A 23,661-nucleotide genomic window follows, 5' to 3' on the forward strand; every position below is an offset into this window, starting at 1 on the left:
GGGGGGTCTGCGAGGGGCTATTGATATGGGGGCATGAGCGACTGGACCGCAGCGCAAAAATATCTCCAGGCTGGAGATACTTGTCTGCGATCCTATCAGGCTTACCCCTATTGAAAATGTCCCTCCCTAAATGGGCACCGCCTCAGAGAAGACTATTATTAAGGCTGCTAGAGGAGCTGGCTGCCATTTTGGGAGGTACATTTTCAAAGGAGGCAGGCGCAACAGGACCGCAGACCCATGTCGGCCAGAGGAGGGGAATCCCCTGGCAACGAACAGGTACCATTGGGGTCGGCCTCATTTGTAGTCACGCCACTGGATGTTAGTGCCCTCACTAACTTTTTTAAAGTTAGTTTTCTCAGGTTAGGTTGATGATTTGCTGCATGGAGATGAAAACATGCTTCAGAACTCTGTGTTGTTATTTGACTGTGAGCAAGAGCACAGTAACTGTGGCAGGGATCACTCACCAGGGGCTCAGGCTTTGATGGGTATGCAGGCCCATGCTTGTATTTTTCGGTTGGGAGAGGGACCAGGATGCTATATCCTCTGTGGGGGAAGGAGGTTTTGGCAGAAAGTGTGTCTCACCGTGCTATTGCCACTTAAAACATCCTACACTGCCACCTTGCAGCACTAGTACCAAGGATTTGCCTGCCCCCCCATCTCCCTCTTACTGGGGGATCATTCAGGTGCGAACACATAGCGGCTATTGTAAGCATATCGATCAATGTCTCTGTACTGTGCATACGTCTAAGCAGCATGCGAAGTGTGGACACAGCGAGATTTTAGTAAGTGACAGGAAGTCAGCATTTGGAGATGGTAACGGGGAGTGGTCATGCGAATGCATGTGTGTCATGTCCATTTGGACAACAGTTTCTGGGTATGCATACATTAGCAGCTGTGATCACACTTGCTACTGCAGAGGTCTGTGCGTCCTGTGAGTTCAGCTCATCCTGCACTTCTACAGAGGTAATGAGGCACTGCGTGACGGTACAAAGTGCGACTATGTACGCAATGTTTCTGCAATCTTGCGGCGCCGTACGCAAATGAGGATATCGCAGTTGGCGTTCTTTTGTACGGGTTAGCTTCTGCCCATATTAGCATATAGCCGCAATTGCATATAGCAAATCATTGCAACAGGAGTTAGGAAGAACTGCACCTGAATGACCCCACTGTGTGGAATGCTGGAGTCATATAAAATATCATGGACTGCAAAGCATGAAACAAACATTGAGCAGTGTAAATAAAGTCATGAGCACAGCAGAGACCTGTTACCTAATTCCTCATATGACAGCTGCTGACTCAGATGTTTTGCTGTGCATGTGATTACAACTTGGTGAACACTATGGGCCATTTATATAAAGCCCAGTGAAACAGACTACTACAGATATGGAGGAAAGTCAGCCACCTTTATACCGCAGAACATGCATGGTGACAGATTAAGTCCGCGCATACACCAAAAAGTTCCAGATAGTATGTTTCAAAATGTAGTGCAGGCTCATTCATACACTCCAGCCAGGAGATAAAGGATTCTAAATGGTTGCAAATGAGGAGAGCGCACTCGTGAATAACATATAGAGCAGAGGCGGCCAAAACGTTGATCGCGATCTATTGGTAGATCGCGGAGCTCTCACCGGTAGATCGCGATTCAAGTGTAACCTGCTACCTCTACCCGGAGCGTTCCCAATGATGCATTGCGCGGGTGACGTCAGCCGCGCATCCGCGCAATGCGCGATTGGGAACGCGATGTGAGGAGCCTGTGCGCCTGCTGGATCTGGGTTGATACAGTCAGTGCCAGTGGCAGCAGGACAGCAGCAGCGGCAGGAAGCGGGAGCAGGCACGGGAGCAGGATCCAGCCAGCGGGGAGACAGCGAGACAGCCAGCGGGGATCCAGACAGCTAAAGTAAGTATATCTGGCACTGTGGGCACATGGCACTGTGGGGGCACATGTGGCACTGTGGGCAAACGGCACTGTGGGCACATGGCACTGTGGGGTCATATGTGGTACTGTGGGGGTATATCTAACACTGTGGGGGCATATGTGGCACTGGGCACATGGCACTGTGGGGGCATATGTGGTACTGTGGGCATATGTGGCACTGTGTGGGCATATGTGGCACTGTGGGCACATGGCACTGTGGGGGCATATGTGGCACTGTGGGAGCATATGTGGCACTGGAGGCATATCTGGCACTGGGGGCATGTGTATCTGGCACTGTAGGGGCATGTGTGGCACTGTTGGCACATGGCACTGTTGGGGCACATATGGCACTGTGGGGGCACATATGGCACTGTGGGGTCATATCTGGCACTGTGGGGGCACATGTGGCACTGTGGGGGCATATGTGGCACTGTAGGGGTATGTGGCACTGTGGGGGCATATGTGGCACATGGCACTGGGGGCATATCTGGCACTGTGGGCACATATCTGGCACTGTTGGGGCATGTGTATCTGGCATGGTGGGGGCATATCTGGTACTGTGGGGGCATATGTGTATCTGGCACTGTGGGGGCATTTGTGTTTGAGGTTTTTACCTGTGGGGGGCCAATGAGTGATTTCGTGCGAGACAGTCATAACACCCAGTGCAGCAAGGATACGCCCCTTTTTAAACCATGCCCCCTTTTTGTTATACCACACCCCTTTTTGTGGCGAGCAAAATTATACCGCATGAGTAGATCACAAAAGCTTTTCAGCATTCAAAGTAGATCACAGACTCCAAAAGTCTGGCCACCCCAGATATAGAGTAACTTTACTAATAATACTCTGCTCTAAAAGTGAATACATTAAATGATTTAGGTAACTTAGTGGTTAAGAAACATGAATTAACGGACATCCAATGAGGAGTGTTTTTGGGCTTTAAAAAACGAAGCTCTGCAGACCACAGTCACACCTCCTGACGAAGTCCTTTAATGAAGAAACGCGTTGGGCGTGGCCTACTGACGTAGACGGCTGGACGTCAACCGCTGGGTATCCTAACTGGCGGCGAGCTCCGTTTTGAAGACACCACTGCTGTGCAATGCTGTAATGACTGCCATTAAGGAGCTGGCTAAGTGTGCCTTTTTAAAAACTCACATGTATGTGGACATTTTTTTATTAGTAAAGTTACTCTATATTTTATTCACGAGTGTGCTCTCCTCATTTGCAACCTTTTAGAAAATATATATATATATATATATATATATATATATTACTATAAATGTTATTATATAATTATAATGTTATTATATATATTATATAACTATAATGTTATTATAGTGGAAGAGACATTATTAGGCTGCTGGTTCACGCAGTGTGTGAGGGGCAATACATAAGCGAGATAACGGGACAACGAGTTGGGACAAGTGGACGCTTTGCTGGAGGCCGTTTAGGTTCTCACCCTCTTACCCTGCAATGAATGTAAGTGCACCTGGAACAGCTGGCCAGGCAGTAGGTGCACTGCAGCAGGCATTGCAAGATAGAAAAAAGATGGCAGCAAATGATGGCTGGCCGGATAATGCTGGCGCTCCTGAGCCTGTCCTACTGAGCTGGCATCCGGCCTCCATACAACAGGGGTGGACACCACTCAGACAAAGATATTGTGGTTCCTCTGTTAGTGTACACAGATTGTGTACATAACAATCCCCAGTGTGGCTTATGGGGGCATACACCTGCACAGCGCCACCCTGCTCTCATGGTGCATATCAGAGACACAGAGGCTAATAGAATTATATAAAAGATACGCCTATTTACCCAACATGAAAAACATTGAGTGTTTTCAGTTATGCAAAGAAGGAACATTCTCAGCTCATGTAGTCATGAACATATAAGGCAAACTAAATCCTACTTACAGGCAGCATATACTGTACCTTCAAAATATAACAAATAAAAGGTTCTATATTATAAAGTTATGTTATGCTAACCTGTTTGTAGGTCCTTTCTGCTACACATAACAAGAAAAAGAAAATCCAGACCAGAGAAACTCGGACGACAAAACTAATAACCACCATGGAAATGACCATGATGTCGTTGCTGGAACCAAAAGCGACAATATAAAGTTCTGTGGCAGACAGTGTGGCCAGCTGTTCCAAATCCCTGGATTCAGACAGTCTGAAGGCAAATGGTGTCAAACCGAGGATGAGAGAGATTAAGTTTCCAAATATCTGATATCCAATTCCTGGGGTGTAGCTGTTTACCTAAAATGAAGTGCAACATTTGTCATTTCACTGTTAATTTCCATTTACATATATATTTTCTGAATGCAAGCAAAATACTAATATATAACAAGGGTAATAAACACCAAAGAATAAAAAGAATCCATATAAATAGAAGCATTTTGAGTTGCAGCTACATAATAAGAAAACCTTTACGGAAGCTAACCTTTTTTGCCATTTCTTGGTTGCAACAGCAATCTTATTATGTAAAAAGTAATTTCAAAGACCACTTGAACTAGCCCAAATGTATGTTTCCATGACAGCGAAATGCCTTTCCAGCATAGTCGAGGTCCCAGTTAAGAAATGGCATATTAGTTTAAGAATAGTATCCATCTACACTCGTACAAATGTGTCATGACTCATGAGTGCCAGAGTTTACAGCGCAACTTCCCATATATATGATAAATTAGGGTAATGTGGACTGAATTCCATGTTTTTTTTTTTTTGGTCTAAAACTTGCACTCCTCTAGTAAGACAGAGGGAGGTCCATTGTTGGATATAGACTAAAATGTTACACTTTAATTTCTGTAGAATGTTACATAGATAAATATTTCATGAACAACTCACTTTGAACAAATCAAACGAACCAAGAGGTATATGCAATGTTACTTACTCTGTTCATGATCATTCCGCTGATCTCTAACACAGACATATCTGCTTTCTTGCAGTCATTTCCCTCCCACACTATAGCACTAACTTTTTCAAGTCCTGGATTAGAGCTATGCAGCCAAGGTAAGTGACTCTGTGAAGAAAGAGAACATTATGTGCAGTGCCTGCTTCATATACAAGGCAAATTACAGTATTAATGTTTATTTGCTAGATAAAAACTCCTAGAAGCTGAATGTGACAATGTCTGAGCTTTACTTGGGGGATATTTATGATAACTGTTCAACAGAAAACCCCTACAACACTGGAAAAGAAAGAAAAAATATAATTTTGGTCGCTATGCACAACAGCCATTTTAACCATGTAACTGACAATTGTGTTTCCCCAAAAACCACTCAGAAATTGTTGGATTTTTTTCATGAGTGAATTAAGTGAAGAACATGTATTTAGCCTTATCCAAAATGATTTTAGTGGGAAAAAAAGTAAAATATATATATTTTTTTTACATTTGAAAAAAATTATTTCTTTCCAAACATCGGAACATCTGTCATCACCATCAGAACATTACAACCATCGGAAACATTGCGGCTTTCATTTTAAAAGCTGGGACAACCGCCAGGTACACAGAGTTGGGTGGTTTCATTAATACTTCCCCAGCGGCTGCTATTGTCTGCAGCTGCTGGGTACGGTTCCTGCCATGCTGACCGATCAGCAGTACGGCATTCACTGGGGGAGGAGGCAGGGAGGCTGGTCCCTCAGAGTTGCAGCTGCGGGAAGTTTCCCTTCCCTGCAGTTGCACACGCTGTTTATCTGACTGGTCACATCCTGTGCGACCATGTCAGATAAAGCACTTGCTGGCGTGGTTGCATCTGTTGCGGCCATGCAAGGCAAGTGGTTAATAAATTCTTCCTCCAGTTTAAAATGTGATAGAACCAAAAGGTACATCCATGTACAAAGAGCATGCTTGCACAAATACACCATGCACAAGATACAAAGTTAAGATATGGATACAAAGTAGGAGATACTGTATAGTCAAAAAAAATAAATCACTGGGACATTGACTAAAGAAATATTTTGCAGTTGTTAGAAGTTAAAAGAACCATACAGGAAATGCTTGCAGGGGTAAAAACAGATACATAAGCATAGGAGTTTCTATAATGGATGCAGTGTGTGCAGTGACCATACCAAACAACCTGCACCCATGTTTAATCACTTACCTCAATGAGAAACCAGATCGGCGCTGCTGCAGGAGAAATCACTTGAAAAATGGTGCAGTGGCCATTTTCCCTGTGTTTCGTGCATGTGCAGTACAAATTTGTCTCCGGGAACATGTCGAGTGCCATGTTTTTGGAGACCCGCGTAAGCACACTAGAGATTAGTCTCTTGAAACAAGGCGAGCGCCATGTTTCCAGAAACCAGCGCATGCAAGGACTATGGCACTGCAGAGATGACGGGCCCCACAAAGACTCTGCACATGGGTCTCCTCCTTTCTTAACAAGTATCTGCTACTAAATGTATTTCTCATTTAGTAACAGATACGTCTAGAATACCTGCATATTATGCAGCTCTTTACAGAGAATATATAATAATTCCCAATAGTCAATGCCCAAGGGGAGCTTGTAATCTATACTGTAAGTGCATGGAGTGCCTTTCCGAAGAGTTTAATACGTTTCAGACTAATACAAAATATTGCTGATTAATGTAATAATAAACCTGTCCCACGTCTCTAAACCATTATTCTCCACTTTGCAAAATATCACCTTTAAAATAGCAAGTAATTATAGGTCCAAGTAATCTGATAGATCAAGGAGAAAGGGGAAAGGCGTGGTCCTGAGCCAAGCCCCAACTCTATGCTCTGGGGTGGTGTGAAAAAAAACCTGTGTGAAATCCTATAGAAATTACCACAGCTACATTTCTTGCACCAAACTTAATCGCAAAAACCCTGCGGCCGGCCAAAATCTCTCCAGTCGCATACAAAAAATAAATAATGCAAACAATTGATAATGCCCAATGAGTGTTTGTTGAAAGTATGTAGTGGCTCATCTGTTCTCTATCATTTCCACAATGTTGCATCTTAATTATATTAATGATACAGCTGCCCTTGGCATGGGAAACTCACAAATACTACTTTTGAAACACAATCATTAAGGGTTCTATTCATGAAGCAGTCAAAAAAGCAGAGAAGTGAGCCTGTGGAGAAGTAGCCCATGGCAACCAATCAGCTGCTCCGTATAATTGTATGGTATGCAAACTACAAATGTTACTTCAATCCTTATTGGTTGCCATGGGCAACTTCTCCACACTTTTCGCGGCTTCATGAATAAACCCTTCAAACTAGTGAGATGCACAAAAAAGTCATTTAAAAGGTGACTGTTAATCTTTTACATAAAATCCCAGACATGGAAAGACAACAAAATGCTAAATAAATCAATAATGTCTTTAACTCTTCAAATCAAATTTACAATTGGAGAAATAAATATGTAATTATGTAGGCTCAAATAATATAGCCATCAAGGCTCAGACATACAGGATGTCAGGCATTACTCCAATCAGATAGTAACCAAATAATGTGAATCCTAATACAGTAGAGTTATACAAGTGTCAATGTTTGAAGGGACGTGTGTTGCAGAACATGATAATTATTTTTATAAGCTTACTCCCGAATTGTCAAAGCATTTGAAACACTAGTCTCCTTGGCCGAGTTATGAACAGTTATTCCTGTATTTACCAATTCAGTTTTTGCAAACAAATTATCACCGTGAACACTTAACATCATTATGTCCCAGCACAACTTCTTCCTGTGTATGTTGTTGTAATACCCAAACTTGATAAGGATATCTATTTTTGCTCAAACTATAGTCCCTTTTCTCTTGTTAATGCAGTTCTAATAAATGTATGCTCAATTAATACCGTATCAACCAGCACTGCTGACCTCTGGACTCCTTCACCCAGACAATGTAGGTACATATTTAAGTACTAAGTTGTAGCTGGTACTTGAGATATAAACAATCAGGAGCTGGAGAAAAAGCTTTTAATACATTGATTGTAGCACCTTATGTCATAAAACTGTTGAAAACAATAAAAAAAATGGTTTCTAGATGGAACCAACGTGCAGCCAAACTACATGCCATATTTCCAGAGACTGTGCCTAATTCAGAGTTGAGAGCAGCAGAATTTTTTTTTAGCAGTTGGGCAAAACCATGTGCACTGCAGGGGGGGGGGGGGGGGGGGGAGGGGTCAGATATAACATGTGCAGAGACAGTTGGATTTAGGTGTGGTGTGTTCAAACTGAAATCTAAATTGCAGTGTAAAAATAAAGCAGCCAGTATTTACCCTGCACAGAAACAAAATAACCCACCCAAATCTAACTTTCTGCACATGTTCTATCTGCCACACCTGCAGTGCACATCGTTTTGCCCAACTGCTAACAAATTTGCTGCTGCGATCAACTCTGAATTACCCCCATTGTCAATTGATGAACTCTTTGTTTCTGCTGTTCCTGTCCTCTATTAAGAGATTTATGGGCTGCTTTTACAAATAAAATGTCCTTACAGTAGATAAACAAATCCTTCCCTTCCATTACATTCATATTTCTATTCAGATATACAATTGCTCATACAAGAAAAATAATTGGGAGCTCACTCCTTTGCACCTCGCGTCTGTACATGAATATGATAAAAACACTTTTTTGTATGAAATCTCGTATACAGAGTAGTGTTCTTCGCAATTGAATGCATAAATAATGAAAATTGTCCAGATATTAAAACATGTAAAAACAGAAATATAGACAATCTAGTACAGCGTATTCACAAGTAGTGTCTGCTAAAAATGCCAAATAAGACACAATAAATCTTAACAGCACAATCTAAATAATAGAAAACATACAGATAGAAGTTAAAAAAGCAGTATTTAATAAAGTTACAAATAAAGAATTCATATGTGGAACAGAGTATGGTGTTCACAAATGATACACCCAAGATTAATCACGGTGGCTTCCTACCAGACTGTGGAGTAAAGAAATGTACATAAGGACTGAATAGATGTTTACAGCTCCCGGGACAGCATCCAATCACCTTCTGGTCTGGTTAGTACGCCAATCCTCCCTCTCTTTCACCAGCATGTTTGAATCAGTACTCTGATCTTTGTCTATCTGGATAACTATCATTATTTATGAAAGCAATTGCAAAGAGCACCACTCAATATACAAGCTTTTACACAAAAAAGAAGTGTTTTTTGTTTTAATCATATTTATATGTATGGATGTGAAGCACCAATATGAGTCAGGCTAACACCTTAGGATTGCTCCCCTCTCTGCTGCCCCAGAGCGCAAATTAGAAGTGCTAACTCTATATTTTATATACAATTGCTCATGTCTATTATGGGTGCAAAGAGAGTCCATTGCTATGGGGCCCTGAAGCTTAGGGGGCCTTGATCAAGGTCATATAGTTAGCAATGGAGTCAAATATATTGCCCAGCCTGAAAACAAGGACTCATCAGCGCTCATATAAGTTGAGGTCTGGCCCTCAGGAAAAGCTCCACAATATGATATGATCCATTCCTGCACTCCCATTTAATCCCCTCAGGCACAGATGAGTTATTCAGTGAGCCTGGAGATGTCAGTGAGCAGGCTTCTCCTTCGCTACAGCCCTTGTGAAGTGAACAGAGATGCCGGGATTGAGCTCTAACAGTAGAACCATCCCAGAAAGGGATATGGTGCTGAAAAGAAGAAGATCTCCACTCAAAGTGGAATACTGCATTAGGAAGGTAGGTGGTGGCTGGTCCCTACCACTCTCCACTGTCTTTATACTTACTGTAAACTGCACTTTTCTCAGCCCTGTCATTAAGATTCAAGAGCTGCCAATATGAATGGGACACTTGATGCAATGCCATTGTAAATAAGATGAAAAATGAAAGACACTACTAGGGTTAAAATGAACATCCGCTTCTAAGAGAGATGTCACTTATATGTACTGGTGCTTGGCACCTTCAAAATGTTGCTATGGTGCCCATAATGTTCTAGCTGCGCCAATGGCAGCCTTGAATTATTAAATACAGCATGTACAATACCTCATGAAAAAAGAAATGTAGTGAACAGCTTAGGTCTACAAATATTCAGTTTTGGCACAGAACATCGAAGTATAAAACAGTAACAATTTCAAGAAGCAATAGGAGGAAAATATTGCCATGAGACAATTATTGAGATCCATTTGAGCATTTCAATCAATTAAAAAAAAAAAAAAAAAGGCCTAGATAAGACTTACGTATGATAGATGATACCCCTTTCACACCGCAGCTTATACCCGGTATTTTGCCGTTTTAACTGGCTTCCTAAACGGGTCAAGCTGCGATGTGAAAGGGTCCCCTTCAATTTACCATTTTCAAAATACCTGTATTTTGAAACTGTAAAAAAGAAGGGTCCTACCCGTTTCAGTCCCATTTCACTGTGCAGTGTGAAAGGGTCTGAAACGGTATTTGCAAGCCCCAGCAGGTCATAGGCTGTCTCCATGTGTGATGTCAGCAGCCACAACCAGGAAACAGCTTGGAAAACACAGGAGACACATGTGAGAGTGGCTTTATAAATGTTTAGACTGCAAAGCCATTATAAAATGTCTATTTGGAGTGATGAAGAGGTGAGGGAGCTGCTTTAGGATCAGAGGGGATGAGGAAATCTGCTGCCAAATTACTGGGACAGTCAAGGATACCCTCATATATAAAAACATAGCAAAAATGCTTCAAGCTGCTGGGTTCCATCGTACGACTATCCAAATTATTAATAATGAATTAATTAATAATTATTAATAATGTGTGGGCCAGAAAAGTCCATTTATAATGACAACCACTGTTTTCTATGGGTGAAACGGGTTCAGTGTGAAAGGTACCAAAACGGTAATGAAATGGTAATTTACTGGTTACAACATGAGATGTGAAAGGGGTTTAACTGCTCAGACCCGTTTTAAGAACCGTTTCAAATACCATTTCAAAAGCAGGTTTTGCGATGTGAAAGCAGCATTAGAGTCACCTGTGATACATTGTCGGAGCTCACATGAGTTGAATTAACCAACGAATGATAGCTTTAATTTATAAAAAGGCCACTTATTTCCTGCTGATCTATAAAGGCTACACAGCAGTCTCTAAAGACCTATGGGGGTCATTCCGAGTTGATCGCTAGCTGCCGTTGTTCGCAGCGCAGCGATCAGGTTAAAAATCGGCAATTCTGCGCATGCGTATGGGGTGCAGTGCGCACGCGTGACGTACTTTCACAAAAGCCGAAGCCGTTTTACACAAGGTCTAGCGACGCTTTTCAGTCGCACTGCTGATCGTTGAGTGATTGACAGGAAGTGGGTGTTTCTGGGTGGTAATTGGCCGTGTTCGGGGAGTGTGTGTAAAAACGCAGGCGTGCCAGATACAAACGCAGAAGTGGCAGGAGAAACGGGGGAGTGGCTGGCCGTACGCAGGGCGTGTTTGTGACGTTAAAACAGGAACTAAATAGTCTGAAGAGATCGCAAGGTAGGAGTAGGTCTGCAGCTACTCTGAAACTGCACATTTTTTTTTGTAGCAGCTCCGCGATCCTTTTGTTCGCACTTCTGCTAAGCTAAGATACACTCCCAGAGGGTGGCGGCTTAGCGTTTGCACTGCTGCTAAAAGCAGCTAGCGAGCGAACAACTCGGAATGAGGGCCTATGTTTCAAAAGTATGCAATGTTAAGACATTTGCTACTGATGTAATCAAGAAGATTCTCCAAGGACATGGGAAAAAGGGGAAAATCAATGAGAGAAGTCTTTGAAGGTTGGTACAAACTGCTGAAATACAACCCCCCCCCCCCCCCCCTCCCTTCCCCTTAACCACCACATAAAAAGGGTCAAAGTACTGAAGGCTGAACTGGAACAATCTGGAGTGATGGTTTAGCCAAGGGGTGGGGAACGCCTGCAAAGCCACTTGATCCGGCCCAGCTCACCTAACTAGGGGGATGCCAGGTGCCTGCTGAGATTGTGTTACCAGCGGGCGCCAGCTCCTTCCCCTCAGTGGCAGACAAAAGCTAGAGCTCAAGCCTGAGCTCCGGCTTATGGCTCTGACAGTGTACGGCTGTGCGCTATGGGAGAGACATCATGACGTCTCTCCCATAATTCCAAGGAGCGGGCGGCCAGGCGGAGGGCAGCAGTCTGTAAACAGGAGCGGGGCTGGTGAGCATTATGTTGTTTTTTTTTATGTGTGTGTGTAAGCGGCGCTACTAGACGGGCATATCTAATGGGGCATAACAAGTGACTGTGGGAATATCTAATGGGGCATAACAACTGAATGGGGGCATATCTAATGGTGTATAACAAGTGACTGGGGGCATATCTAATGGGCATAACAAGTGACTGTGAGCATATCTAATGGGGAAAAACAAGTGACTGGGGGCATATCTAATGGGGCATACCAAGTGACTGGGGGCATATCTACTGGGACATAACTGACTGGGGGAGGGCAAATTTTTAAGTTGATAATTTTTGTATGGCCCCCAAAGGATTTTTATAAATATCCAAATGGCCCTTGGTAGAAAAATGGCTCCCCACCCCTGGTTTAACCCATAACATACACTGCACCCTAGAGATTTATGACTGAAGACCAAGGAGGCCCTCACTGCTGAAAAAATGGATTTAAAAAAGAAACAATGGGGCAGATGTATTAAGCCTGGAGAAGTGATAAATGCAAGGTGATAACGCAGCAGCCAATCAGCTCCAATATGTAAATTGACAGTTAGGAGCTCATTGGTGCGTTATCACCTTACATTTATCACTGCTCTATCACTTCTCCAGGCTTAATACATCTGCCCAATGTTTGCCAAAACATACTTCAACAAATCACAATCCTCCTGAGCAATTGTTCTGTGGACAGACTAAACCAAAATAGATCTTTTTGATTATATAGACAAGTGATTTGTTTACAGGTGACAAAAATAAGCCTTTAAGGTGAAAACCATACATATAGTTAAATATGGTAGAGGATCCATAATGTTATAGGGCAGCTTTGCTGCCTCTGACTGGAGCCCTTTACCATATTGAATGATTCACGAAATTAGAGGAAATTTTGGAGCGAAATGTGATACAAAGTGTAAGATAAAAAGGTTTGAGTCACGCATAATGGGTCCTCCTGCATGATATATTACAGACACAAAATAGACATCTAAAAGCGCAGAACAATAGTTGAAAAGAAAATAATGGACTGTTTTACAATGTCCAGCAATGAGACCTGATCTCAATCCAATCTTTACAGAGAGCTGCAAGATTATTTAGCACACACATTATGCAGCACTTTGCTACAAATATTTAGTCATTTGCATCATTTCCTGCCACAGTGGAGAACACACAAAGGGGGTAATTCCAAGTTGATCGCAGCAGGAAATTTTTTAGCAGTTGGGCAAAACCATGTGCACTGCAGGGGGGGCAGATATAACATGTGCAGAGAGAGTTAGATTTGGGTGTGGTGAGTTCAATCTGCAATCTAAATTGCAGTGTAAAAATAAAGCAGCCAGTATTTGCCCTGCACAGAAACAAAATAACCCACCCAAATCTAACTCTCTCCTCAAATGTTATATCTGCCCCCCCCTGCAGTGCACATGGTTTTGCCCAACTGCTAAAAAATTTCCTGCTGCGATCAACTTGGAATTACCCCCAAAGTCCACATATATGGGGCCCTGGGTTAGAATTAAGCTCATAACCATAGTGCTGTGAGGTAACAAAGCTAATAATTGTGCCAATACAACATCCTAACTAACGATGATTACAGGAAAAAAAATAAGAATTTACTTACCGATAATTCTATTTCTCGTAGTCCGTAGTGGATGCTGGGAACTCCGTAAGGACCATGGGGAATAGCGGCTCCGCAGGAGACTGGGCACAAAAGTAAAAGCTTTAGGACTACCTGGTGTGCACTGGCTCCTCCCCCTATGACCCTCCTCCAAGCCTCAGTTAGGGCTGAAACACACTACACGGTTTTTGCCGGCCGGGAAAAAGCCGGACGGCTTTTTCCCGTGCCGGCATTGTAGTTAACAGTGTGAGGGCTAGGGTCCCTTCACACTGCACGGCCCCGGCCCGGCTGCCGGGTTGCAGCCGGGTCTCACCACTGGAGGGTCCGGCGGCCGGGCGGCCGCCGGGCCGTCCTTGGAGCCAGTAAACCATGTGTGTGAAGGGGAGCTTTCACACACAACGGTTTCTTCTGCAGCCGTGTCTGATGCTGCGCATGCGCACAGCATCACACACGGCTCAAAGCCGTCCTGTGTGATAGACACTGCCGGTTTCTCCCGGATGGTAAAAAGCCGGACAAAGTTTGTCCGGCTTTTTGCCATCCGGGAAAAACCGGAGTGTGTGTTTCAGCCCTCTGGATACTGTGCCCGGACGAGCGTACACAATAAGGAAGGATTTTGAATCCCGGGTAAGACTCATACCAGCCACACCAATCACACCGTACAACCTGTGATCTGAACCCAGTTAACAGCATGATAACAGAGGAGCCTCTGAAAAGATGGCTCACAACAATAATAACCCGATTTTTGTAACAATAACTATGTACAAGTATTGCAGACAATCCGCACTTGGGATGGGCGCCCAGCATCCACTACGGACTACGAGAAATAGAATTATCGGTAAGTAAATTCTTATTTTCTCTGACGTCCTAGTGGATGCTGGGAACTCCGTAAGGACCATGGGGATTATACCAAAGCTCCCAAACGGGCGGGAGAGTGCGGATGACTCTGCAGCACCGAATGAGAGAACTCCAGGTCCTCCTCAGCCAGGGTATCAAATTTGTAGAATTTAGCAAACGTGTTTGCCCCTGACCAAGTAGCTGCTCGGCAAAGTTGTAAAGCCGAGACCCCTCGGGCAGCCGCCCAAGATGAGCCCACTTTCCTTGTGGAATGGGCTTTTACAGATTTTGGCTGTGGCAGGCCTGCCACAGAATGTGCAAGCTGAATTGTACTACAAATCCAACGAGCAATAGTCTGCTTAGAAGCAGGAGCACCCAGCTTGTTGGGTGCATACAGGATAAACAGCGAGTCAGATTTTCTGACTCCAGCCGTCCTGGAAACATATATTTTCAGGGCCCTGACTACGTCCAGCAACTTGGAGTCCTCCAAGTCCCTAGTAGCCGCAGGTACCACAATAGGCTGGTTCAAGTGAAACGCTGAAACCACCTTAGGGAGAAATTGAGGACGAGTCCTCAATTCTGCCCTGTCCGTATGAAAAATTAGGTAAGGGCTTTTATAGGATAAAGCCGCCAATTCTGAGACACGCCTGGCTGAAGCCAGGGCTAACAGCATTACCACTTTCCATGTGAGATATTTTTAAGTCCACAGTGGTGAGTGGTTCAAACCAATGTGATTTTAGGAACCCCAAAACTACATTGAGATCCCAAGGTGCCACTGGAGGCACAAAAGGAGGCTGTATATGCAGTACCCCCTTGACAAACGTCTGAACTTCAGGAACTGAAGCCAGTTCTTTCTGGAAGAAAATCGACAGGGCCGAAATTTGAACCTTAATGGACCCTAATTTTAGGCCCATAGACAGTCCTGTTTGCAGGAAATGCAGGAAACGACCCAGTTGAAATTCCTCTGTAGGGGCCTTCCTGGCCTCACACCACGCAACATATTTACGCCAAATACGGTGATAATGTTGCACGGTTACATCCTTCCTGGCTTTGATCAGGGTAGGGATGACTTCATCCGGAATGCCTTTTTCCTTCAGGATCCGGCGTTCAACCGCCATGCCGTCAAACGCAGCCGCGGTAAGTCTTGGAACAGACAGGGTCCCTGCTGGAGCAGGTCCTTTCTTAGAGGTAGAGGCCACGGGTCCTCCGTGAGCATCTCTTGAAGTTCCGGGTACCAAGTCCTTCTTGGCCAATCCGGAGCCACGAGTATAGTCCTTACTCCTCTCCTTCTTATGATTCTCAGTACCTTGGGTATGAGAGGCAGAGGAGGGAACACATACACTGACTGGTACACCCACGGTGTTACCAGAGCGTCCACAGCTATTGCCTGAGGGTCCCTTGATCTGGCGCAATATCTGTCTAGTTTTTTGTTGAGGCGGGACGCCATCATGTCCACCTTTGGTTTTTCCCAACGGTTCACAATCATGTGGAAGACTTCTGGGTGAAGTCCCCACTCCCCCGGGTGGAGGTCGTGTCTGCTGAGGAAGTCTGCTTCCCAGTTGTCCACTCCCGGAATGAACACTGCTGACAGTGCTATCACATGATTTTCCGCCCAGCGAAGAATCCTTGCAACTTCTGCCATTGCCCTCCTGCTTCTTGTGCCGCCCTGTCTGTTTACGTGGGCGACTGCCGTGATGTTGTCCGACTGGATCAACACCGGCTGACCCTGAAGCAGAGGCCTTGCTTGACTTAGGGCATTGTAAATGGCCCTTAGTTCCAGGATATTTATGTGAAATGACGTTTCCATGCTTGACCACAAGCCCTGGAAATTTTTTCCCTGTGTGACTGCTCCCCAGCCTCTCAGGCTGGCATCCGTGGTCACCAGGACCCAGTCCTGAATGCCGAATCTGCGGCCCTCTAGAAGATGAGCACTCTGCAACCACCACAGGAGAGACACCCTTGTCCTTGGAGACAGGGTTATCCGCTGATGCATCTGAAGATGCGATCCGGACCATTTGTCCAGCAGATCCCACTGAAAAGTTCTTGCGTGGAATCTGCCGAATGGAATCGCTTCGTAAGAAGCCACCATTTTTCCCAGGACCCTTGTGCATTGATGCACTGACACTTGGCCTGGTTTTAGGAGGTTCCTGACTAGCTCGGATAACTCCCTGGCTTTCTCCTCCGGGAGAAACACCTTTTTCTGGACTGTGTCCAGAATCAACCCTAGGAACAGCAGACGTGTCGTCGGAATCAGCTGCGATTTTGGAATATTTAGAATCCACCCGTGCTGTCGTAGTACTACTTGAGATAGTGCTACTCCGACCTCTAACTGTTCCCTGGACCTTGCCCTTATCAGGAGATCGTCAAAGTAATTGATAATTAAGACGCCTTTTCTTCGAAGAAGAATCATCATTTCGGCCATTACCTTGGTAAAGACCCGGGGTGCCGTGGACAATCCAAACGGCAGCGTCTGAAACTGATAGTGACAGTTCTGTACCACAAACCTGAGGTACCCTTGGTGAGAAGGGCAAATTGGGACATGGAGGTAAGCATCCTTGATGTCCAGAGACACCATATAGTCCCCTTCTTCCAGGTTCGCTATCACTGCTCTGAGTGACTCCATCTTGAATTTGAACCTTTGTATTTAAGTGTTCAATGATTTCAGATTTAAAATAGGTCTCACCGAGCCGTCCGGCTTCGGTACCACAAACAGCGTGGAATAATACCCCTTTCCCTGTTGTAGGAGGGGTACCTTGATTATCACCTGCTGGGAATACAGCTTGTGAATGGCTTCCAATACCGCCTCCCTGTCGGAGGGAGACGTTGGTAAAGCAGACTTAAGGAACCGGCGAGGGGGAGACGTCTCGAATTCCAATTTGTACCCCTGAGATACTACCTGCAGGATCCAGGGGTCCACTTGCGAGTGAGCCCACTGCGCGCTGAAATTCTTGAGACGACCCCCCACCGTACCCGAGTCCGCTTGTAAGGCCCCAGCGTCATGCTGAGGACTTGGCAGAAGCGGGGGAGGGCTTCTGTTCCTGGGAAGAGGCTGCCTGCTGCAGTCTTTTTCCCCTTCCTCTGCCCCGGGGCAGATATGAGTGGCCTTTTGCCCGCTTGCCCTTATGGGGACGAAAGGACTGAGCCTGAAAAGACAGTGTCTTTTTCTGCTGAGGTGACCTGGGGTAAAAAGGTGGATTTCCCAGCCGTTGCCGTGGCCACCAGGTCCGATAGACCGACCCCAAATAACTCCTCCCCTTTATACGGCAATACTTCCATATGCCGTTTGGAATCCGCATCACCTGACCACTGTCGCGTCCATAACCCTCTTCTGGCAGAAATGGACAGCGCACTTACTCTTGATGCCAGAGTGCAAATATCCCTCTGTGCATCTCGCATATATAGAAATGCATCCTTTAAATGCTCTATAGTCAATAATATACTGTCCCTGTCCAGGGTATCAATATTTTCAGTCAGGGAATCCGACCAAGCCACCCCAGCACTGCACATCCAGGCTGAGGCGATTGCTGGTCTCAGTATAACACCAGTATGTGTGTATATACTTTTTAGGATATTTTCCAGCTTCCTATCAGCTGGCTCCTTGAGGGCGGCCGTATCCGGAGACGGTAACGCCACTTGTTTTGATAAGAGTGTGAGCGCCTTATCTACCCTAGGGGGTGTTTCCCAACGCGCCCTAACCTCTGGCGGGAAAGGGTATAATGCCAATTAGCAGTTTTTTATCGGGGGAAACCCACGCTTCATCACACACCTCATTTAATTCATCTGATTTAGGAAAAACTACGGGTAGTTTTTTCACACCCCACATAATACCCTTTTTTGTGGTACTTGTAGTATCAGAAATGTTCAAAACCTCCTTCATTGCCGTGATCATGTAACGTGTGGCCCTACTGGAAAACACGGTTGTTTCCTCACCGTCGACACTGGAGTCAGTGTCCGTGTCTGGGTCTGTGTCGACCATCTGAGGTAACGGGCGCTTTAGAGCCCCTGACTGTGTTTGAGACGCCTGGACAGGTATTAAACTGTTTTTCCGGCTGTCTCATGTCGTCAACAGTCTTTTGTAAAGTGCTGACGCTATCACGTAATTCCTTCCATAAGACCATCCAGTCAGGTGTCGACTCCCTAGGGGGTGACATCACTATTACAGGCAATTGCTCCGCCTCCATACCATTTTCCTCCTCATACATGTCGACACAACGTACCGACACACAGCACACACACAGGGAATGCTCTGATAGAGGACAGGACCCCACTAGCCCTTTGGGGAGACAGAGGGAGAGTTTGCCAGCACACACCAGAGCGCTATATATATACAGGGATAACCTTATATAAGTGTTTTTCCCTTATATAGCTGCTGTATTTATTAATCTGCCAAATTAGTGCCCCCCCTCTCTTGTTTTACCCTGTTTCTGTAGTGCAGGACTGCAGGGGAGAGTCAGGGAGACGTCCTTCCAGTGGAGCTGTGAGGGAAAATGGCGCTTGTGTGCTGAGGAGATAGGCTCCGCCCCCTTCTCGGCGGCCTTTCTCCCGCTTTTTTAAGGAAAAACTGGCAGGGGTTAAATGCATCCATATAGCCCAGGAGCTATATGTGATGTATTTTTAGCCATCTAAGGTGTTTTTATTGCGTCTCAGGGCGCCCCCCCCCCCAGCGCCCTGCACCCTCAGTGACCGGAGTGTGAAGTGTGCTGAGAGCAATGGCGCACAGCTGCGGTGCTGTGCGCTACCTTATTTAAGACAGGACGTCTTCTGCCGCCGATTTCCCGGACCTCTTCTGTCTTCTGGCTCTGTAAGGGGGCCGGCGGCGCGGCTCTGGGACCCATCCATGGCTGGGCCTGTGATCGTCCCTCTGGAGCTAATGTCCAGTAGCCTAAGAAGCCCAATCCACTCTGCACGCAGGTGAGTTCGCTTCTTCTCCCCTTAGTCCCTCGGTGCAGTGAGCCTGTTGCCAGCAGGACTCACTGAAAATAAAAAACCTAATTTAAACTTTTACTCTAAGCAGCTCAGGAGAGCCACCTAGTATGCACCCTTCTCGTTCGGGCACAAAAATCTAACTGAGGCTTGGAGGAGGGTCATAGGGGGAGGAGCCAGTGCACACCAGGTAGTCCTAAAGCTTTTACTTTTGTGCCCAGTCTCCTGCGGAGCCGCTATTCCCCATGGTCCTTACGGAGTTCCCAGCATCCACTAGGACGTCAGAGAAAACACATGAATAAGACTGAACACAAACACATTAAATCTTTTTCTCTTAGTCCTGGGATCCTCAACATGCAGCCCTCCATCTGCTGTGGAACTACACATCCTAGCATGCCCTGCCACAGTTTTCCTATTAAGGCATGCTAAAACTTTGGCAGGGCATGCTGGGAATTGTACTTCCACAGCTGGAGGACCACATGCTGTACACCTCTGTTTAGTCTATTTAGTCCCCAACATTTTCTCCTGTCATCCATTCGGGGACACTGGAGGAATAACCATGAGGATGTCCCAAAGGGAGGGTACACTCAGAAATAATGGTGTGCAGCCGCAATGTCCAGAACTGGGTTTTTGGATGCAAAATAGGAAATCTGTCAAATTTGGTAAAAGTATGTGCCAAAGACCCGAACTCCCATACTGCGTCACCTAAGTTGAACCCCTCAATCTGGTGCAATGTATCCTCAAAGGCTCAGGAATGAGCAGCTGAAACCCACGATAAGAATGGTTAAATGACAATAGTCATCCTCCTGGTAACAGTCTATTCAAAAAGACCTAACAAATGTGTCTGCACAAATCCTGGGTACTATGAACCCCTGATAACAGAGTACAAGGAGCCTGCTGCTCCTTTCCCAAAACAAGATTCACAATGTCCTCTGGATAATGAAAACTAGCAACAACTTTGGTCTGAAAAAATAAGAATTTACTTACCGATAATTCTATTTCTCGGAGTCCGTAGTGGATGCTGGGGTTCCTGAAAGGACCATGGGGAATAGCGGCTCCGCAGGAGACAGGGCACAAAAAGTAAAGCTTTAGGATCAGGTGGTGTGCACTGGCTCCTCCCCCCATGACCCTCCTCCAAGCCTCAGTTAGGATACTGTGCCCGGACGAGCGTACACAATAAGGAAGGATTTTGAATCCCGGGTAAGACTCATACCAGCCACACCAATCACACTGTACAACCTGTGATCTGAACCCAGTTAACAGTATGATAACAGCGGAGCCTCTGAAAAGATGGCTCACAACAATAATAACCCGATTTTTGTAACTATGTACAAGTATTGCAGATAATCCGCACTTGGGATGGGCGCCCAGCATCCACTACGGACTCCGAGAAATAGAATTATCGGTAAGTAAATTCTTATTTTCTCTATCGTCCTAGTGGATGCTGGGGTTCCTGAAAGGACCATGGGGATAATACCAAAGCTCCCAAACGGGCGGGAGAGTGCGGATGACTCTGCAGCACCGAATGAGAGAACTCCAGGTCCTCCTTAGCCAGGGTATCAAATTTGTAGGATTTTACCAACGTGTTTGCCCCTGACTAAATAGCCGCTCGGCAAAGTTTTAAAGCCGAGACCCCTCGGGCAGCCGCCCAAGAGAAGCCCACCTTCCTTGTGGAATGGGCATTTACATATTTTGGCTGTGGCAGGCCTGCCACAGAATGTGCAAGCTGAATTGTATTACACATCCAACTAGCAATAGTCTGCTTAGAAGCAAGAGCACCCAGTTTGTTGGGTGCATACAGGATAACAGCAAGTCAGTTTTCCTGACTCCAGCCGTCCTGGAACCTATATTTACAGGGCCCTGACAACATCTAGCAACCTGGAGTCCTCCAAGTCCCTAGTAGGCGCAAGGCACCAAAATAAGCTGGTTCAGGTGAAACACTGACACCACCTTAGGGAGAGAACTGGGGACGAGTCCGCAGCTCTGCCCTGTCCAAATGGACAACCAGATATGGGCTTTTTTGAGAAAAAAACCACCAATTTGACACTCGCCTGGTCCAGGCCAGGGCCAAGAGCATGGTCACTTTTCATGTGAGATGCTTCAAATCCACAGATTTGACTGGTTTTAAACCAATGTGATTTGAGGAATCCCAGAACTACGTTGAGATCCCACAGTGCCACTGGAGGCACAAAAGGGGGTTGTATATGCAATACTCCCTTGACAAACTTCTGGACTTCAGGAACTGAAGCCACTTCTTTCTGGAAGAAAATCGACAGGGCCGAAATTTGAACCTTAATGGACCCCAATTTGAGGCCCATAGACACTCCTGTTTGCAGGAAATGCAGGAATCGACCGAGTTGAAATTTCTTCGTGGGGCCTTTCTGGCCTCACACCACGCAACATATTTTTGCCACATGTGGTGATAATGTTGTGCGGTCACCTCCTTTCTGGCTTTGACCAGGGTAGGAATGACCTCTTCCGGAATGCCTTTTTCCCTTAGGATCCGGCGTTCCACCGCCATGCCGTCAAACGCAGCTGCGGTAAGTCTTGGAACAGACATGGTACTTGCTGAAACAAGTCCCTTCTTAGCGGCAGAGGCCATAAGTCCTCTGTGAGCATCTCTTGAAGTTCCGGGTACCAAGTCCTTCTTGGCCAATCCGGAGCCATGAGTATAGTTCTTACTCCTCTACGTCTTATAAGTCTCAGTACCTTAGGTATGAGAAGCAGAGGATGGAACACATACACCGACTGGTACATCCATGGTGTTACCAGAACGTCCACAGCTATTGCCTGAGGGTCTCTTAACCTGGCGCAATACCTGTCCCGTTTTTTTGTTCAGACGGGACGCCATCATGTCCACCTTTGGTATTTCCCAACGGTTTACAATCATGTGGAAAACTTCCCGATGAAGTTTCCACTCTGCCGGGTGGAGGTCGTGCCTGCTGAGGAAGTCTGCTTCCCAGTTTCCATTCCCGGAATAAAACACTGCTGACAGTGCTATCACATGATTTTCCGCCCAGCGAAAAGTCCTTGCAGTTTTTGCCATTGCCCTCCTGCTTCTTGTGCCGCCCTGTCTATTTACGTGGGCGACTGCCGTGATGTTTTTCCCACTGGATCAATACCGGCTGACCTTGAAGCAGAGGTCTTGCTAAGCTTAGAGTATTATAAATTTACCCTTAGCTCCAGTATATTTATGTGGAGAAAAGTCTCCAGACTTGATCACACTCCCTGGAAATTTTTTCCTTGTGTGACTGCTCCCCAGCCTCTCGGGCTGGCCTCCGTGGTCACCAGCATCCAATCCTGAATGCCGAATCTGCGGTCCTCTAGAAGATGAGCACTCTGTAACCACCACAGGAGAGACACCCTTGTCCTTGGATATAGGGTTATCCGCTGATGCATCTGAAGATGCGATCCGGACCATTTGTCCAGCAGATCCCACTGAAAAATTCTTGCGTGAAATCTGCCGAATGGAATTGCTTCGTAGGAAGTCACCATCTTTACCAGGACCCTTGTGCAATGATGCACTGATTTTAGGAGGTTCCTGACTAGCTCGGATAACTCCCTGGCTTTCTCTTCCGGGAGAAACACCTTTTTCTGGACTGTGTCCAGAATCATCCCTAGGCACAGCAGACTTGTCGTCGGGATCAGCTGCGATTTTGGAATATTTAGAATCCACCCGTGCTGTTGTAGCAGTATCCGAGATAGTGCTACTCCGACCTCCAACTGTTCCCTGGACTTTGCCCTTATCAGGAGATCGTCCAAGTAAGGGATAATTAAGACGCCTTTTCTTCGAAGAAGAGTCATCATTTCGGCCATTACCTTGGTAAAGACCCGGGGTGCCGTGGACAATCCAAACGGCAGCGTCTGAAACTGATAGTGACAGTTCTGTACCACGAACCTGAGGTACCCTTAGTGAGAAGGGCAAATTTTGGACATGGAGGTAAGCATCCCTGATGTCTCGGGACACTATATAGTCCCCTTCTTCCTGGTTCGTTATCACTGCTCTGAGTGACTCCATCTTGATTTGAACCTTTGTAAGTGTTCAAATTTTTTTAGATTTAGAATAGGTCTCACCTAGCCTTCTGGCTTCAGTACCACAATATAATGTGGAATAATACCCCTTTTCTTGTTGTAGGAGGGGTAATTTGATTATCACCTGCTGGGAATACAGCTTGTGAATTGTTTCCCATACTGCCTCCTTGTCGGAGGGAGACCTTGGTAAACCAGACTTCAGGAGCCTGCGAAGGGAAAACGTCTCGACATTCCAATCTGTACCCCTGGGATACTACATGTAGGATCCAGGGGTCCTGTATGGTCCCAGCGT

The 23,661-nt window shown here is 45.7% G+C and overlaps 1 protein-coding gene across 6 annotated transcripts in view; it reads right to left on the bottom strand.

Annotated features, from left to right (window-relative positions):
• The window catches only part of PHTF2 (putative homeodomain transcription factor 2), a 325,987-nt gene that overhangs the window by 33,275 nt on the left and 269,051 nt on the right, over positions 1-23,661 (bottom strand). For all 6 annotated transcript variants that reach the window (XM_063926970.1, XM_063926968.1, XM_063926969.1 and 3 more), the window contains 2 exons: positions 4,799-4,927; positions 3,895-4,167 (listed from right to left, as the gene is read on the bottom strand). In XM_063926970.1, coding sequence (XP_063783040.1) covers positions 3,895-4,167; positions 4,799-4,927 — 402 coding nt within the window. The remainder of the gene's footprint in view (positions 1-3,894; positions 4,168-4,798; positions 4,928-23,661) is intronic.

Source organism: Pseudophryne corroboree, chromosome 6 (assembly GCF_028390025.1).
Source record: "Pseudophryne corroboree isolate aPseCor3 chromosome 6, aPseCor3.hap2, whole genome shotgun sequence".
Taxonomy (NCBI): Eukaryota; Metazoa; Chordata; class Amphibia; order Anura; family Myobatrachidae; genus Pseudophryne; species Pseudophryne corroboree.